Below are 20,616 nucleotides of genomic sequence, written 5' to 3' on the forward strand. Positions count from 1 at the left end.
GGGGGGGTGTGGTTGGTGGTGTTCGGGTAAAATAAGTCCCTTCAACCATACCTCAGAGCTCACCACCAGAATAGAGGGCAGAGAGGTGCTAGAATCAACAGCTCAATAACATATGTAAATAAAGCTCGAGTGACCTTCCTAATATGCTGCCATATGAAAATATGACTGGCGTGGGCAGTTGGGAGGAGTGATCATTCTGTTTTGAAATGCCACATGAAGAAAGGCAGGAAGGAAGAGAGGCACCTGATACAAAGGGGGAGCCCCTTATGTACTGGGGTCACCCCACAATATATTCCCCACCCAACACCTGCCCAACAGAACCCAGACCCGCACCTCAATCCAGCTCTAGGTTCCCTCTCAACATAAACACATGATTCACCTTTCTGTGGCAGCCATGATGTCCTTTTGGTCTCTTCCTGCAATGACTGTGCCCACTACTGGTCTGTTGAGCTCCCAAAGGCACAGCTGCCTCTTGAGTGAGGCTCAGGAGTTCTGCAATTAATCAACTTAGCCTGTCCAATGTGCATTATGGCTGCAAGGTGAGATTCCAATGGACAAGGCTGGCTTCCAGCTCAATTTTCTTCTGCCCAGTTAACATTTATTTTCCAGTATATTCCTCAGAGCTGGTATCTACTTCCAACAACTTCTGCTCTTATTAAATATTTGTTCACAGATTCTGGCTGCAAACATCAATGTTTTCAGACACATCCCCACAAACAAATCAACTTAATTCCTTCCTTTTGAGACATCAATCACAGACAGACACATTCTTTAATGATGAGATTTACAAACCAAAATTGCATTTTAATCGTGAAGCACAGTCACAGCATACCACCAAGCAATGTGGCCAAGATCTACAGCCTTGATTCTATTATTCTACACAATAATGTTGTGTTTTTAAATATGATGCCCATACTTAACATTTAAAACACATGAAGACAAAGCTCCATTTACAATGCAAAGTGGTCTAAATTTAAATATAAATTTCAGGCCTCGCAGAAATTTCATATAGTTCGATATTCCTGAAATGTTATAGCTGAAATCAAGAATGAGCTTCGCTCACAACACACATGGCTCCAACTAGTCAATGACTACCAATAGCTTAAATAACTCGCCACTTAGCAGATATCCCAGAATTTACAGGCATCCCTTGCACCCCACCATATCCAAAAGCACCCAGATAAACACAATTAACCAAAAAGTTCCTCTGTCCAGTCTTAACTTATGTTCGGACATAGCAGACACCAAGAAAATCAACACTACTTTGCAGACAGAGACCCAGAGGACGTTTTGGAAAAGATGGCGCCGATGCAGGACTTCCTCCTCCCCCAGAACCAGCAGTAGAGCCACAACACTAGATCATGCGAGTCTGCTCGGAGGTTGCTGAAATAACTCCAATGTTGCCAACCAGGTTAAAGCAGTCTCAGCTGCCTGGGGGAATACCCAGCACCGTAGGAAGAAGGTCCTCTTCCCCTGAAACCTCACTCAATTTCTGCTACTGTATCCACCTCCAACCACAATTCAAACTCTACCTCTCATTACTGCCTACAACATCTTACCCCACTTGATCTTACTTATCACAACCCCAACACCACTAACCCTGCATTCCCTCTGCACTGTGAACTCACTTGCTCAAAACACCTCTCCACCTGCACCAACAGTAACAGATGTGCCATCAACTTTCATCTTCTGCACCAGTGTGGTCACTTTGTCCCAATATGGACTTGTCTCAATACACAAAATGAGGGCCATGAGTTCGACTGGCACAAAGTGACCACACTGGTACAAGGGAACACCAGATATGCAAGGGAATTTCTGGAAGCCTGGTTCTCAACACGGGACTCCATTAACTAACACATAGAAATAGACCCCCTATACAGACCGCTGCTGAAACAACAGAACAGGAAGCGACAAGACCATCATACCAGAAGATCATATAAATCTGGAATGAAGCAGAACACCAAAGCTTTGATTAGAGATCGCACTTATGAGCTTGCCTAGAAGGGTGACGAAATGTCTGCACACCACATAACAACCAGCTCGGTGAGCTAATGAACAACTGATTTCTCACTCTGGTTTCCACGGTGGGATATTTATTCAATAATTTTGCTAACCAAACAGGCATAAATTAACCCTTCTAAATCTCTACTGAGCAAATAGAGGATAAAACTCCAACTTTGCAGCGAAGATCCATCTGCAATTATCTCAACAAAAAAAAAAAAAACTGGTCGCCACACTACCAGAAGGATGTGGATGCTCTGGAGACAGTGCAGAGAAGAGTTACCAGGATGTTGCTTGATCTGGAGGGTTTTAGTTATGAGGAGAGGTTGGATAAACTCAGATTGTTTTCACTGGAATGATGGAGGCTGAGGGGCGACCCAATAAAGATCTACAAAATTATGCAAGGCATAAATAGGTTGAATAGTCAGAGGTTCTTTCCCCCCCAGAGTGGGAAGGTCAACTACAAGACGGCACACGTTCAAAGTGAGAGGGGGAAAGTTTAGGGCAGAAGTGTGGGGCAAATATTTCACATAGTGCGTGCCAGGCACCTACCACGCTCTGTCAGTGGAGGTGGTGCAAGCAGACATGTTAGCAATGTTTAAGGCATATCTTGACAAACATGAACATGAGGTGAACAGAGGGATAAAAACTGCATATGAGCAATAAGTAGTGGGTCTAAATAAGGAGTATTAGGAATTAGCACAGGCTTGATGGGCCGAAGGGCCTGTTCATGGGTTGTACTGTATTGTATTGTATTGCATTACTGTATATAAAAATAAAATCTGGGAAGTTTGCTAGTGTATTTCTGAACTTTGAAACCCTGAAAGTAATTATGCAACAAAAATTCTCATTTATTCGGAGCATTAGCTGGTTCTGCCATTCAATTACTTTGTAAAATTCATTCTTGGGTACTGCTGGCTGGGCTTACATTTATTGCCTATCCATAGTTGTCCTTGAGAAGGTGGCCTTGAACCAGTGCATTCCATTTAGGTTACACAGACTCACAATGTTTTAGGGAGGGAGTTCCAGGATTTTGACCCATTGATGGTGAAGGATTCATAGAATCCCTAGGGTGCAGATAGAGGCCATTCATCACATTGAGTCTGCACCAAGGCTCCGAACAGCATTCTTCATAACCCTGAATTTACCATGGCTAGCCCACCTAGTGTGCATATCCCTGGATACTATGATCAAATTAGCACGGCCAATCCAATTAACCTGCACATTATTGGACTGTGACAGGAAACCAGAGCACCAGCGGAAATGCATGCAGGCATGGACAGAATGTGCAAACTCCACACAGTAACCGAAGGCTGGAATTGAACCCAGGTCCCTAGCGCTGTCAGGCAACAGAGCTAACCACTGTGCCACCCCTGTCTCAAGAGCTACAATTTGCAGCTACGTATGCTGTTAGTGGTTTGAACATTTACACTTGAAGACTGCATAGTGTCAGTGATGCTATGTGGGCTGGGAGTGGAAATTATCCTGCACCGCCGATATGTGCAATCTTCCTTGAAGTAGAACTTCAGAAGGAACTTTTAAAGGTCATTTCCTTTATGACTTCTCATAACAACTCTGCAGGCTTGCAAGGCACATTCAGTGCCATATGTTTGCTGCAACACAGCATCAGGAGAGCAAGTGATCACATAGGTAAGTACTCAGAAATAATGCTAATCTTCACGCATTGGTGTGGCTTTGACAGATATTATTAGTCATCAAAATTTATGAGGACACAAATATTGAATAATGTAGAATAATAAAAAGGACCCAGGAAGCTAATACATCCCTCTTTCAATTTTGCAAATTAGAATTTCTATTTTAAAGATGGATTAGTTTGCATTAGCAAGCATAATTCAGATTGCCTGAAAAAAATAAATTGGTTCAAGCACAAATTCATGCTTCTTAAAATAAAATTAAGCTAGTTATGCACTTAATCAGAATGCAACCCTAAATCCTTTCTTTTTCTGATTCCCCACATTTCAAAGGTTTCTGTGTGTGCTCTAACACGAATGCTAGCATCATGATTGTAGCCCACATCTAGATTCTCTTTAGTATTGTATTATAGATTTGTGCAATTCATCAGTGGATAAAAGGTTGGCTGTAAATTTTAGAGCATAGCTTATAGCCTCAGTCAGTCAGTCAGACTGGAGGTCAAAAATTTATTGTTTCTTTCTCCAACCGCATATCTTTTTCTCTTTTGTAAACTGCACACTTTTACAGACCTGATCCTGGAGTAATTAAAGGTCCTTCCAACTCTAGTGTCTCATCTTCACCTTGGTCTTTTTCTTCAGTTTTTCGCTTTTTCTTCTTTGTTGGATCTTTAGGTTTTCTCAAGAGAGAGAGTTCTTCAGGATGCCTTATATCTGTTAGAATAGGAAATCAATACATAAGATAATTGAGAGTGGTCAAGACATTATGAAAGTAAATCAGTGACAAATAACGGCCATTAAAAAAAATCTCAGAAAATGAAGTTTGTAAAGCAAGGTATTGAAATCTGAGCAACAACCCATAAGAATTTCATGATGATGCCAAATCGGTTAAACATTTCTAAACACATTGATTTACCAATACTTGAAAACTTTCCCAAGTAACCAGTAAGCGCAAGTGAAAGAATTTGAATCCAGTCCAGACCAAGAGATAGGCATATCTTTTAAGTTTTGCCGTATGGGTCCATGCACAGATTCAGTTCAGTTCTTAGTAGTTACAACACATAAATTAAACCATAAAGTGTACTTAAAGAAATCAATGTAATTTGAATAGAAAACATGTGAAATTATAACACCACAGCCATGAAAACTGAGAGCTTTGGGATTGGATGAATCACAATATTGGAATACAGCAGAACACTTAAAATCTGTAGTTGTCATGGCAAAACAAAATTCACTGCAAAAAACAGAGAGATAATGACAAGTTTGATTGAAGTATAAATAAAACTTTTGAAATTAATACCATGAATGCTATGGATAGCTTATTACTAAAAGTGAATAAAATATGTCGTTTCTGAACATCAACTAAAATCTGATTTCATAGATAACAAAAGGACAAAAACATATGTTTGAATTATTTTTCAACTTTCTCAATCAGGGAAAAATTTAAATGGGTCCCAGGTTTAGTGACCAATCAATGCTAAGCTAGCTGTTTTGTCAGAACAGAATAGAGCAAGGCAATGGTTCAGTGATGTCATGGCACGACTAGCGATCCAGAGGGCGGCACGGTGCCCCAGTGGATCCCACTGCTGCCTTACAGCCTTCAGTGACTGTCTGTGTGGAGTTTGCACATTCTCCCAGTGTCTGTGTGGGTTTCTGCTGGGTGCTCTAGTTTCCTCCCATAGCACGGATTAGCTGTGCTAAATTGCCCTTAATGTCCAAGGATGTGCAGGTTAGGTGGGTTAGCCATGGTTACTGCAGGGCTATGGGAATAGGGTGGAGGGTGGGGCTGGATCAGAGTCAGAGTGGGATGCTCTCTGGAGGGTTGGTGCAGACCTGATAGAATTACTATAGTGTGGAAAGAGGCCATTGGGCCTATGATTCAAAGACTAAATGGTAATGGTCTGGGGATCTGGGCTTGAAATTCACCATGGCAGATCATGGAAACTGAACTTAAAAGAAATCTGGGATTAAAAGTCTAATGATGTCCAAGAAAAATGTTGATTGTCATAAAAATGACCATTTGCTCATTGTCCTTAAGGGAAGGAAACCTGTTGTCCTTACCTGGTTTGGCTTACATGTGACTCCAGACCCATAGCAGTGGGTTGACTCTCTTTGCCCTCTGAAATGACCTAGCAAGCCACTCAGTTGTACAACTATGAAGTCTAAAAGATGAATCTTGTCAGACCATCAGGTATCAATCTAGGCATCAGAAACAACAATGGCAAACTCAGCCATATTGACTCTGTAAAGTCCTCCTTACTAACATCTGGGGTAGTGCCAAAATTAAGTGCTGAGACACAAACTAGTTAAGCAACGGCCTGAGAGGTACAACTCTGCATGTATGACTTTCAGGCAAGATCACTGACACATGTCCTGTCTCAGTTCTGATTGGGAACTGTTTAGTCACTCTCGGATTAACTCAATGTTCACCATTTAAGATAACAAGATGACAGGCCACCAAACCAGGTCCACAACTTAAGCAGTGAAGAAGGAAAATCCAATACCTAGGTTGGAAAACGAATGGAATAGGCAAATGTAGCAGAACATTAGTTGCAAGAAAGCTTTTCACTGAGGTGGAGAACCTCTTAAAAATGCACCATATTTGTCAAACAAAGAAAAAGACCTGCAGATGCCGGAAAATCCGAAACCAAACCAGAAATTGCTGGAGAAATTCAGCCGGTCTGGCAACATCTGTGGACAGAAAGTCAAATCAGTGTTTTGGTTTCATTGACCCTTTTTCAGAGTTCTGCTAAGTTTCTGCAGAAATTTCTGGCTTTGCTACAGTATTTGTTGTTCTCAAAGAAAAGATTGAAGCTTTGCAAATAATTATGATACAATATTAAAAGATTTCTTGGCTGTTGTAAGCGTGGAGAAAGCCTGCTGTGACCACTTGTGATCATGTTAATTGATTCATATAGCAATGACATGCCCCTCAAAGAGAAGATCACAATGGTAAAGCTTCAAATTTCAAGAATAACATCTTGGAAACCTTGGGCACTGCCATCAAACTCTCCAAATATACAAGTATGCAAAGCAATAACAAAAAGACATTTGGGTTTTGAGAGCAAGTATACTGGGCCAGATATGTGCAGTTTGGAAAACTGTGCAGACCTTTAAAAATAGCAGATGGAACCTGGATTCAGGTGTCCCATCGCACATATCTCACAGATCCATTTTTTTGCAAAATTGAGAATGAGGTTAGGGCAAGATTCACACGAAAAGGAAACCTTAACTCAGCAGGGCAATTTAAACCTAGTGCCAGGTTCAAATACACTCCATTTTGACCATTTTAAGGGCTTCAAACTCAAAGATGGATCATGAATTGAAGGAATAGACATATAATGCTCTTGAAGGACATGAAAATTCTTTAAAACTTTCAAACAAGCACCAAAGAAAGGCTAAAGCTGTCAAAGATTTAAAAAAAAACTCTGCTGCAAGGTTTGATAACAGGCCTTCATTCATTCACAAGATGGAGGCATCACTGGTTAGGCCAGCCTTTATTGCCTATCCCCGAATGCCCTTGAAGAGGTGGTACTTAACTGCCATCTTGAACAACTGCATTTCCTAGAATGTAGACACACCCATAATTCTGCCGTGAAGGACGTTCCAGGATTTTGATTCCATAATTTTGAAGGAACAGTGACGTGGTGTGTGGCTTGGAGGGGAGCTTGTATGTGTTGGTGTGCCCATGCATTTGCTACCCTTACCCTACTGGATGAGAGAGGTTGTGGACTTGGAATGTGCTGTTGGAGAAGCCTGGGTGTGAGGCATCTTGTCAATGGTACACGCACTGTGCATTGGTGGTGAAGAGAATGAATGATGAAGTTGGCACATAGGATGCCAATCTCAAGCACACTGCTTTGCCTTAGAAGCCTCAAATAATCATTCCAAAAACAGGGTCTTCTTATTTGCACAGTATAAAATGTGAACTTCCGGTATAGGTGATCGTGATTTTGAAATTAAAGAGAAAAATAACAACACTTCTATTCACTTTAGATAAACTGGGCTTAGTTTATTAAATAAGTTATACAACAATATCTTTAAACACCAAATGAAAACACCAAGTTACTTTGGCTGTGCAACAATTAGGATCCCACTCTGGATCAGATGTGTTCGTTTCACAATAATCCCTTCCTCACCAATTATTTCCAAAACCATCCATTGAAAATGCTACTCTATTTTTTGAATAATCTTATAGTTTGTGCACCTACTAACATCCCAAGATTAAATAACAAAACTACACAAACATAATGCAGGACACTGTGTGGCAGACTGTGTACCAAAGAAGTCAATCCGAGTGTCCCCAACCGTAAACTATAGATGAATCAGGAAGTCCACTCTCTACTGAAGACCAGACAGGCAGCGTTCAAATCAGGTGACCTAGACCAACACAGAAAATCCAGATATGACCTCCACAAAGCCATCAGGGAGGCCCAGAGGCAACACCGGAACAACTTAGAGGCCCAGACCTATCAAACACATTGCCACCATCTATGGCAAGGCCTAAACGACATTACAGGATACAAATCGAAACAGTGTAAGACAGTAGACAATGATACATCCCTCCCTGACGTGCTCAATGATTTCTATGTTCGGTTTGAGCAGAGTACCACCAGCGTGGTGACGCCTGCCCCAACTGCATCAGACACACCTGTTCCCTCGGTCACCGCTGCAGACGTCAGATCAGTCTTCCTGGGAGTCAACCCAAGGAAAGCGACTGACCTGGATGGTGTCCCCATCCGAGCCCTCAGATCCTGTGTGGACCAAGTGGCAGAGATATTCACGGACATCTTCAATCCCTCCCTCCTACAAGCCAAAGTCCCCATCTGCTTCAAGAAGACCACCATCATCCCAGTACCCAAGAAAACACATGCAGTGTGCCTTAATGACTACCATCCAGTGGCTCGGACTTCAATAATCATGAAGTGTTTTGACAGGCTGGTCATGGCCCACATCAACTCTAGTCTCCCAGCCTGTCTCAATCCCTTGCAATTTGCCTATTGACCTAACAGGTCCACAGTGGATGCCATATCCCTAGCCCTGCACTCGTTCCTGGAACATGTGGACAACAAAGACACCTACGTTAGACTCCGGCTCTTTGAAGGTGGAGCTGTAATCAATACCATTATCCCCGATCTCAAAACTGTGTGACCTTGGTCTCGGCTCTGCCCTCTAATTGGACCCTCAGCTTTCTGACCCGTAGGCCGCAATCAGCAGGGATAGGTAACTGCACCTCCTCCACAGTAACACTCGACACTGAACACTGGAGAGCCCCCACGGATGCATGCTCACGTGGTGCAATGGAAACAACCTGTTTCTCAATGTCAGCAAAATTAAAAGAACTGATCACTGACTTAATTGAATTTACGTCAACAGAACGGGGGTTGAAAGAGTGAACAGCATCAAATTCCTCGGAGTGACGATAACCAACAACCTGTCCTGGACTTCCCACGTAAATGAGACAGTCAAGGCGGCACAACAACGCCTCTTCTTCCTCAGGCGGCTCAGGAAATTTGGCATGTCCATAATGCCCCTCACCAACTTCTACAGGTACACACTGAAAGCATACCGTCCGGGTGCATAACGCCTGATACAGAAACTGCTCTGCCCAGGATCCTAAGAAACTACAGAAGGTGGTGTGCAAAGCCCGGACCATCACGGAAGCCAACCTTCCATCATGGACTCTATTTACACAGCTTGCTGCCGTGGAAAGGCGGCCAACATCAAAGACCTGAAAGAACTGCGGATGCCGTAATCAGGAACAAAAACAAAATTGTGGGAGAAGCTCAGCAGGTCTGGCAGCATCTGTGAAGGTAAAAACAGAGTTAACGTTTCAGGTCCAATTCTGAGGAAGGGTTACCGGACCTGAAATGTTAACTCTATTTTTACCTTCACAGATGCTGCCAAACCTGCTGAACTTCACCAGCAACTTTGTTTTTGTATCATCAAAGACCCATGGTACCCTGGTAATGACCTCCTACAACTTCTTCCATCAGGCAGAGGTACAGAAGCCTGCACACACGCACAAGCAGGTTCAAGAACAGCTTCTTTCCAGCCGTTATCGGACTGATGAATGGACTCTAGCCTCAAATAATGTAACCTGCAATGTAACTTGTATGCCTCTAAGTATTTTTGATTTGTACATCCTTTGCTTGTTGTGATCCGCTTCTACCGCTTGTAAACAAAGCTTTTCACTGTATTTTGGTACAAGTGACAAAAAAAAATCAATCTATTTCCGATCTTTGTGCGAGTGTTTTCCCCTTCATCCACCCACCTACTTCAGGCAGCACGACGAATGATGGTTGAGGCACATATCCAAAGGGCGAACTACAAATCATCAGACACCCCTAGTATAATGTAATAGGAGTATTATTTCTTTGCATGTGCTTCCTTTATTTCACTGGTTATATGGGACCTGAACATGTTCCACACTAATAAGCAGTGTTCTTTACATTACTCATCAGGACGCCTATTCCAGATGTTATTCATTCCTAACTTCATTCCAGCTACATCCATCGAACAGTTGTCATGGACTCGGACAAAATCATGTTTGTAAACTTGATTTTTTGTATATTCTTACACAAAATTGATTGGAATTTTTAATTTCATTCCCTCAACCATGCAGGTCAGTACGACTGTGAAGCTAGTTCTTATGTTGTGGTTTTCCCTAGAACAGTTGTTGAAACTTTTCACCCTAGATCATTGTTTGGCTGCTGGGTGTATCATAATTCACAACCATTTCATTCACATTGCTGATTTGACACAACAGACATTCATTTTTTCTGCCCATGTCTGAAAATAAATCACTGAAGACAAAGAATTTTTGCATCAAGGTCACTATGGTAGTCTCAGAGCGATCTTGTTCTTCTGTTGCGATATTAGATATTTTCTTTCCATAAAGTAGCTACACCATCTAGATGTCTTTGCAATGTTTGCTGGACTTCAGATTTGATTTGAAATACATGTATTCATTGCATTTCAGGCAGTAATTAAGCTTTTGGAAGGATATTTTGCAGCACAGTTACACAACAAATCAGCAAATATTATAGTCACTTAAAGTTTCAAACTAATTTCATACTTCATTCATTTTGTTGAAGACTTATTCCCCCCACCACCGCCACTCCCCATGCAGAGTCTACTCTTGGTCATAAACTCATGAGTCTTCTCAACTCAGCCCATATTGTTCCCCAATCCCTTGTGCCCGATTACACTTGGAGTTGTGTGCGCAGTTTTGGTCTCCTTATCTGAAGAATGATGTTCTGGATAAGGAAGGCATGCAATGATGGTTTACCAGACTGATTCCTAGGATGGTAGGGCTGACGTATGAAAGACGACTGGATTGGTGTGGGTCATATTCACTGAATGTTAGACAGACGGGTGTGCATGTGCGTGTGTACTCATAGGTACCTACGTAACTCTAACAGGTCTTGCCACGGTAAACACAAAGGGTTTTCCCAATGACTAAGAAGTCCAGAGCTGGGTGTTATATTCTAAGGATATAGGATAAACCACTTAGGATTGAGGCGAGAAATGTCTTCACCCAGGCAGTGTTAAGTCTGTAGAATTCTGTGCCAAAGCAAACAGTTAGGCCAAAATATTGAATATTTTTGAGGGGTTTAGATATAGTTCTTAGGGCTAATGGGATCGAAGGATATGGCAAAAAAGCAGGATCTGGGTACTGAGTTGGATGATCAGCCATATCAAGTGGCAGAACAGCCTCTAACAGCCAAATGGCCTACTCCTGCTCTCATTTTTATTATCAACTCCAGTTACAAAATATATGCAAGGTATTGAAGAAAGAAAGACGAATGGAAACAGCTTACATAAAAACCTTTCAAAAGATTAAGAAAAGGGTTAAAAGGTATTTCACAGGAGGCCTATCAAATGCAGTTTGACCATGAGCCTCATAAGTGGAAATTTCAGGAGGAAATTGAGCAATAAACTCAGATTCATAATAAAATGGAGAAATAGAATTGGAAGGAGGAAGCAGTATTAGGAAAGGTGCAAAGATAGTTGATGTTAAAAAAGCCCAGTTAGGAACACATTACATAGGAGATTCTGAACAATATTTAATTGGGTCACAAAGATTTAAGGAATCTAGTTTTTTCTAACACTGTACTTCTGAAAAAACTATTCTAAGTGTTATTCTTCCCAAAAGATTGACATCTTGTTATTTTGCTTCAAATTCAATCAACTAACCCTACCCACCTTTAGAAGCAGGCCGACAGGGAAGCAATATTAAAATATGGAAACCATCAAGTTAAATAGCCATTAACTTTGATCACAATATCTAAGAGACATTAGATTAACATTCCAAGGGAAGTTCATTAAAAAACAAAGGCAGAGAAAGTGCTATGAAATGCAATTAGATAGCTCTGATGTTGGTAATGTCGCCAACCCTGCCTGTGAGCAGATGAGATCAGGTGATATTTGATTAAGAACTTTAGTAAGTTAGATCTACTTTGGTAGAAATCACAAGCATGACCGTTAAATCACGATTGGTTAAAATGATAGCAAATTCAGGTGATCATTGAAATACAATGTTAACTAAAAGTGCAATTAGAAAATAAACTTGACAAAGCCTATATCACAGATATCTGAATGTAATTTGACCACGTAGGCAGCCTTAATACTCCTGAAATGTAACTTTTAAGAAAAGTGCACGACTGTATTTAAGACATCTGTTGCGAGATGCAGAATGTGCAACATTAGCAATCACACACTACTAACAAAGTGATCAGTGTTGGATAATTTTCCTCCTCCATATTTCTGATGAACAAGTTACTGTTGTAATCTGTAGTATGTCTTCTTTACACAGAAAAATGAAGTTTAAGTTCCTGTTAAGTCTGATGCTATACAACTGTGAAAGACAACAGTGCAATGATATAAGCATATCATTGTAAAAATCTAAGGCTGAATCTAACATTCTTTTCATTGTCAATTCTGTCAGGTTTCATAGAAGTGTCCCCCAATAAGGCCTAGTGAGTACACACTGTATCTTATCAAACCTCTCGTTTACCAACCCTGCCCCTATGATGTACTCCTCACCCGATTCTAGACCCATTCCACCACCCACCATTCCTGGAAGAGCCTGCCACTCACTGGATGGCCCCCGAAAGACCTGCAGCCCTGTTGGCTGTACCATCTTGAAAAGGGTGCTGTATATGCAAACATGCACTGGCTCTCCAATGTACACCTACTCAGTGAAACTATCAGACCTTGGCAGCCTGGTCCGAAGGTCACCACCTAGGTCAGTGCTGGTTTCACAGTCTGAAGGAACAGCCAATAACGCTAGAAGATGATCAATGACCTTCCCCATTCTGTCAGGGTACCTTCTGCCACACTCCTCTCTCTCCAATTCACACTCACTCTTTCTACCTCTGCTACTGCACCCAGCTCCCACCAAGGGTCATGCTTGGTCATCCTCACTACTGAATGCAAAATCTTCCCCTGCTTCCAATGTCCATGCCTTAGCCTCTGCACTGCCTCCCTTTCACCGACAACACCTCCCTAACTTTTGCACACATGCATCAGCAGCTATGCCAGCCACTTTCACCTCACTGAATCCCTTCCTTTCTCCCATTACAGGAGAATGCACCCCAAAACAGGGCAGAAAGAGCCACAATGGGTGGAAGGGTACCCTACATTAGGCTCCACACCCCAGATGTGGGCGGAATTCAAGCCCTTGCAGGAGAAGACCAGGTCTGCTCCGATGAGAATGCAGTGACATCTGTGTCTCAACAACTGAGTAAGTATCACTCTTCATTTCACTGCAACTCTCACATTAACCTTATTGTCATTGCACACCACTCCTAAGCATTGGCTGTGATGTCTTCTCTCGTGCCATGCACAGGCCAGTGGGATAGCCATGGTCCCAGTGGAGAAATGGACTGCTCCTCTTGGAGCTACATCCTTGACCTCAGAGGAAGAGAATTCACAGAGACCTGAGAGAAGCATTGTTGAGGCTGGCTCCTGTAACTTCTATCAGCTTAGATACAGATACCATAGTGAGAACATCAGGTTTTGAATGTTTCAGATCTCAAGCTGATGAGCACCTCACTGCAAGAGCTCCACAGCTGACTTACAAAGACACACTCCACGCTCATGGCACTCAGAAGACTGCCACAGCCCAGGTACCTGCACAGCCTCAAGGAGGAGAGCCCTGTGGAGTCAGCAATCAGGAACTTCATTCAAATTAACAGGAAGGAACAGGAGCAGCAGACAGGCAAGTGGGAAGCAATGTCTCGCATAGCCCAAAGGATGCAGGAGCACAGCTCTGCTACGGGGACCTAGCTGTCTCAACTCTGATTGCCTGGCTGCCCCCAGACAGTTTAGCAGCTGCCATACAGAGCCAGGCCCAGTACCCTCATTGGAGTGCAGATCTTTGCAGACATCGGCTCAGCCACTGGTAATCAGGACTGAAGGTATGGCAACAGGGCGATGGCAAACCTGAGCAATTCCAGGTGCCCTTTCATTACAAGCGGACAGGGTAGTGCCAATGGGAATCAGCCAGAGGTGGAACAACACACAGACTGTACAAAAGTCTCTTTTCAGGACAGGGGAGATGGCCTGGTCCATACCTCCATTCTATCTACCCTTTCTAACCCTTGGAAGTTCAAACCATGGAGGATTAAGTGGAAACCCTCAACATGTCTGAGCTGTCCAGAAACAAATGCCCCCGAGTTTGACCAACCAAACTTCCAGGGTCAAAGGGCTCCAATGTTAAGAAGGCTCCCTCCAACCCGAGCTGTGGAACCAGTAAGTACCATGAAATAGAGTGGAAGGGAAAGGAAAATAAACTTTTTTTGAGCACATCAGTGGCATAGGTGTCATTGCACTGTTTATCAATGCTCACATTTTGATAAATATTAAATGGCTTTGCGCTACATTTGTTTGAGTATCTGTCTAGACCATCCCATCTTGATAGATATTTTAGCATCATGCCCATACAGGCTGTAACATGGAGCGATGATTGTGTTCAGAACCTGCCACAGCACGAAAACAAAATCAATAAGGCAGCACTACCCTTCTCGATTAAACATCGCTACTCTTTTTCCCAGCCTGTGTTTTGTAATTCACTCATGAGATCCATCACTAGCTGCCCTTGAGAAGCAAGTGGTGAGCTGCCTTTTTGAACTTCTGCAGTCCATGTGTTGTAGGTTGATTCACAATGCCGTTAGGGAGGGAATTGGTCCCTTGCCTATATGCACAGAAGTGTTGACTTCAAACAAAGTGGTTAACAATATCTGGGCACAGATGCAAACAGCACATAGGGAGCCAATCGTTTGGGACATGAGGGACTTGGACCTGGCAGGTCTATATCCTGTACAGCGCGTGGATCAATGTGCAATGTTGTTGCCCTTTGAAGGGCTGCACAGCAAACGGATTTTGCAGCCCCCTCCCTCACAGGTTGAGACATTAACACCGCCCACTCAGTGTGATCAAAGCCACTGCACTGTTTCAATTTCCATTATAATTGAGGGCGACAGTGAGTGCTTTTTGGACAGTGGTTTCCAGACTCAGGGTCAACATGTCAGTGAGCCTCCAGACATCCAAATCCACTTCCCACCAGCCCTTCCCATAAACCCTTAGGATTTACAGCTCCCCAGGTCACTACCCAAACCATGTATATAGGCCTGTAACAGTCTGCCTCCTCAACCCAGCTGGGCGCTATTGAGCCACAGGACTTATCAAAGCCCATTCTCCAAATCCCCCCACCGACCATGAACACCTCAACTGGGTGCCGGACCATGGATCGGCATCAGAGGTTACCCATGATTTATTGTACCAGGGTCCACTGATTGTGGGTGGTTCCATGGAGTTTGGAGAGGACTGCTTCCAAGATTGAGAAGCAGCTGCTTGCTTGCTGCACATGTAATGTGTTTGCCATGTAAGCTGTTGGCACATGATGCAGGTTTGAGATTCACATAACACACTGCCATATAGCAAGATACAAAACCCCCTTGACTGAGGACCACTGACTAGCAAGACAACCTGCCTGGTTGTATAACTGTGCTAATAGGCAAGGCTATGAGCACAGTCGTAGGCATTAAGCAAGTCAGTGCTAAGGCAGCAAGCAGGCAGCCCGAAGATGCAGCCTGGTCCAATGCATCATTAGCTTAATGCCTGTCCCTGAATGTAATGTCTTTGCAGCAGCCTTTCAGTGCTACACCCTGAAATGCAGGTCTCTATTTCCTAAGTGTCCTGCAAGCAGATTGAAGAAATGCCATGAGGATTCTGAGAGGGTGGTAATTATCCAGTGTCAATGTCTATAGATGTGGCCTGCATGTGGCTGGTGCCCAGGGATCATGCTCGGAGATGCTGTTGCATGGTGACCAACATAGAGGTTCTTTGCAGCAGGAGAGAGCTGAAGTCGCTAGGAATCTGCTCTGACTTCAGTGTCTAGTTTACTCATGGCTGATGGTCTGATGGAAAGCAGATAGTATTAATAAGCAAGATTTGCAGTTAATAAGGTTGTCAGCAAGCAATAATCCTCCTTAATAAGCACTTTGCTGCGGCCTAGTGAGTGAGTATGTCACCTGATGACTGAAACTTAGTTAAAAAGGTGAAGTGAGTTGTTCCCGATGTTGAGATTGACCTCACTGGACTTTGTAAGATTCTGCTTTATTTCTTGCCCTCGCTCATTGTTCACACTTCTGTAAGGTTCCACCCGTAGTGTTGAAGTTGAGATGCATGTGATACAAAGACATATTTTTGGTTCAGTTCTGCCAGTTGGAATAAGGAGGTATCAATACTAAAAAAGTTACACTTGACCATGTAGATAATAAAGAATTTTGAATACAGTAAAACAAATATATTTTCAAAATTCATTGTGTTCTTTAAACCCCAGTGATAGTGTTTTTTTTTTAATCCACTTTCATATGGAATTGAACCTGTTTCTAATGGGATGTGACTTCTGTACATGCACTTTGCTGGCTCATTGCTATCTACCGGTTATTTTTCTGTTGAGAGACATCTTGATCCTTGGAGTCTTTAAATTGATCGCCTGCAGAAGACAAGGTGACTGCTGCAGTATCAAATTATCCAAGAGATCCCAGCCAAAATACAAAGAACGGTATCCTGAAGATCCCCGTCCAGGGCCGTTCCATATACAGTGTCACTAATTCTGATAGCCCCAGGAGTGCCCCCATTCAGCAGGAGACATCAGGTTACACAACTTCTTCATTGGGCACTCAAATAATGCATAAAGGTTGGGCTCGCTGCAGTCAACCACTTTTGCATGTAGCTTCACAGCATCAGGTAAATCGTTCTAGGAACTAGGATACCACGGAGTTAGGGAAGAGGGAAAGGCAAACTCCTCCTCTCAGCTCTCCAGTGTCCTTCCAGCTACACTTTACAAGTTTGTGGCTCTCTGCAAGTAATGTTATCGAACAGGAAGTTTGTCAAACAGCAGCTGGAGTTCTTTACATAGCATCTGGAGTTAGCCAATAAACCACCATTTCCTGGGATTGAACCCTGCAAATATTTAGTCCTTTGTTCATGAAACATGGTCAACATAAATAGGCTACGTTTTGTTGCACATGAATAAAACAGAAGTTTAGTTTCTCCCCTTCTCCTAAATGTGGTCACAGCCCTACTTCATAGAAAGTCACTGCGTATCAAAATTATTAATCTATTTAAAGCACAGTCGTTTTGAAACACTGAATTAAATGCTAAATAATTGTAACACTGGCTTTTACATTTCAGCACAAGCTGAATCTGGGTAATTATTAATGGCAGCCAAGTAAATCATTGTTGTAAATAATTAGTTACTTCAATGGCTGTGAATCATTAGTGAGTATATAGTATTTTGAAGCATAAAGCTCTTCACTTGAAGGCAGTGGTGAGAAGGCTCAGATCATTCTTTTTGATCTGAAAAAAGGAAAAGCCGAAATTCTCCAAGCATTAAGAAAAGTTTTTCCAGTATTCAATTATTTCAAGTAGGAACAGCTCATTTTAGGACCTCAATAAATTGAATCTGAGATTGAAAATTTCTGTTCATTTGAACTACTATGGAATCAGGAGCCCTTCCAGTTTTATCTGGTAAGCTGCTTTAAGGACAAGAAACAAAGGAAGTTTAATTCTAGTGATTTCCATTTGTTGCAATGAAAGTTAAAATATGGCAAATGGGAAACAGAGTTATTTTAATGGATTTTGTTAATAAAGTTTTTGAAAATTAGTATCTTGCTTTGAAGATGCTGATGGGGGCAAACTTGCCCCAAATGTTGAGAGCCACTTTTCAAATCCACTTCTGGTAAGTGTCTAGACATGACAGCCTGTATTTTGTGGTCAGCAGCAAAAAAAAAAAAAAAAAAATCAGCACTCGCCATTCATTGCTCATGCATATTTGCCCGGAGATGTACTGAGTTTTCATGTTGTGGTTTGTGGCAATTACAAGTGCAGAAACAGCACAAAGTTCCTCTGTGGAAACAGAGACTTGTGTAAAATGGAAAGGAATGGCACGTTTTCTCAATCAGAGTGAAGAATCCCAAGATGATGTTTGAATTAAATATTTTGTGTCAAATCATGTATGGAAAGTGAAATAAAAGGAGGAAAAGAAAAAGATATGGATGGACAGGCTGAAAAAAAACGTTTCAACAATAATGCCAAGCTTACGGAAAGAGACTCTGCACTTGCATAAAATTAGTAACCAAGGCTGTTTTGTTATCAGTAAATTAAAACCCTTACCATGCTATTAAAAATCCACATAGTTTCTTTCTGATGTGTTTCGTGAACATCACCTCTTTCTGAACAACTTAAAGAGAAACAGGAATGGACCCAACCTTGATGAATGCCTAACAGCCAATGTCTCAGCTTTCACTGCGTAACTTCTGCTTCAAGTGCAAACTTCAAGAGTGTCAGTGGAAGCATAGACAGGGGCTACAAAATCTCACTTTTCTGTTGTGCAGGCTCAAACTGCTGCCACAATTACGAACACCACTGATCGAAGAGGTCTGCAGAGTCTCACTACAATCCATCCTTCAATAATTTAAAGGTTGCAACAGATGAGGTGGCCATGGTTCGTGAAGGACGAACCAGTTGTCCTCTCTCAGGATAACAGCATTCTTTCTCTCACCACTGCCACTGAGCTAATACCATTGCTGTTTCTAGTCAGCCAGCCCCATTAGACCACTGCTATTCATGCTGATGTGGTTTCGTCCAAAGCCGTGTCTTCTAGGCCCAGAGCTGCTCGTAAACATCCTGCAAAGTTATCTGCAATTCTCCCCATTGAAAATCTCAATGTCTGTCCCAGGAATGGCACACAAAATAAAAAGACACTCAAGCAGGAATTGTCCTGGATGCTTGTGCATACATCGCATATACATGCAAATACCATTTGGAACCATAAGAGTGCTCACAACACCGAAACTCCAGGTAGTGTGGAAATTATTTTGCAGTCGATATTCCATTTACTCCAATTGCTGCAAGCTAATAGCCTCACATTTATTCTGTGTGTAAAATCAGGCCAATAAGAACAAAATGATTGCTGGAATTCTTTTAAGTTCAGTCCATGTTGTTAAGAAGTAAAATATTGCTATTTGCAGCATAAATACTAACATAATTTTACTGTTCAGTCACATTTCCAGAACTGTAGAAAGAATACTCACTGAATGTCTTGGAGATGTCAGAGACTGCTTTGAAGACTCTGTCTGAAAAGTTGACTTTCACCTTCACTGTCTTCATATTAGGCAGCTGAAGACGAAGTACCTTATGCTGAGGTGTGAACATCAGTTTGGCATCAGCTTGCACACCATATTTATCCAAGGTCCAGTGGGTTTTCAGGAGCCAAGTTTTTTTCTTGTCCCACCACAATGCATGATCTGACCAGTCTTTCTTCACATCTGCAGGAAAATAATTTGCTGATTAGATTTAGGACATAACTGTAGGGATACAGTGCAGTAACAATAATGGATTTTTACACCAACTGATTAAAACAACTGTCCCTCATAAGTACCTTAGGATATCTTATAAATGCTAAAATGTGCTAACATAAAGAAGCAGCTGTAATCGGTATGCAAACAGTAATGGAACATTTAACTTGCTACCCTCAATCAAGGACTAATGCTGACACCAAGAAACGCCTGATGAGCAGCTTTCAACATATGTTTGAACAAAGTATTTCAGGGGGCAAATGTAAAATGCTGTCTCAGAAACCATTAGGCAGTCATTGTTTTTTAGCGCAGGCAGGGAGGGGATAGCAGAATGACCAAAAATAAACAGGAGGAGGTGAAACTCCAAAAAGAGCATCAAAAAGGCAGATCTTTGCCCCATTGCAAAGAAGCCAGGCACGTAGGGTAGCACAGATTTCTGAACTGAGGTCCCTGCCCTTTAAAAAAGTTCTAATGGCAAACAAATATTGCTATTTATTAGCATCTGTGTTAGCTAGAAAGTATGTGAGGGAAATTAAACAAACAATGCTAATATACCCTTTTCATAAGCTAGAGCAGGGGGTCTCCAAGAATGAATAAATATTTTTCTGGCGGTTCCACCAAACAGAAAAGTTTGAAATCAAGTTTTTTTTTTAGAATTTAAGAGGATAAAATTAAAAGTACGCAAGATCATATTCACATAAGGATAGGAATCAACACAGTTCAATGGTTTCAAACGAACTGCTTGTTTCTGGAATTCAATTTATGCCCAAACACATGTCATCACTTGTTTGTGTTCTCAGCAGTCAACACAGTGAGAAAAAACAGACCCTGCATGGTCAGAGGTTCCTGAACAGGAATATTTCTCACTTGGAATTTCAAAGCTTCCCAAAAATCATTCGAGTCATATCTCCTTCCAGACAGATCTTTCTACACATGTTCACTCTGACTCCCATCTCTTCAAACCCAGGCGTCCTAGGCACTCTTCGCCAACATATTAATTGTTTCAGCCCGGATTTGCAAATTTTTGTATTCCTGTTTTACAAATTCTTCATTAAAGTATAGGTTTCAGTTGATAGATTAGCCCAAAATTCAAA

At 42.0% G+C, this 20,616-nt stretch overlaps 1 protein-coding gene across 5 annotated transcripts in view; it reads right to left on the reverse strand.

Annotated features, from left to right (window-relative positions):
- The window catches only part of fermt2 (FERM domain containing kindlin 2), a 134,709-nt gene that overhangs the window by 64,140 nt on the left and 49,953 nt on the right, over positions 1-20,616 (reverse strand). For all 5 annotated transcript variants that reach the window (XM_020513073.2, XM_020513072.2, XM_020513071.2 and 2 more), the window contains exons 3-4: positions 19,259-19,492; positions 4,224-4,364 (exon numbers count right to left, since the gene is read on the reverse strand). In XM_020513073.2, coding sequence (XP_020368662.1) covers positions 4,224-4,364; positions 19,259-19,492 — 375 coding nt within the window. The remainder of the gene's footprint in view (positions 1-4,223; positions 4,365-19,258; positions 19,493-20,616) is intronic.

Source organism: Rhincodon typus, chromosome 8 (genome assembly GCF_021869965.1).
Source record: "Rhincodon typus isolate 14 chromosome 8, sRhiTyp1.1, whole genome shotgun sequence".
NCBI lineage: Eukaryota > Metazoa > Chordata > Chondrichthyes > Orectolobiformes > Rhincodontidae > Rhincodon > Rhincodon typus.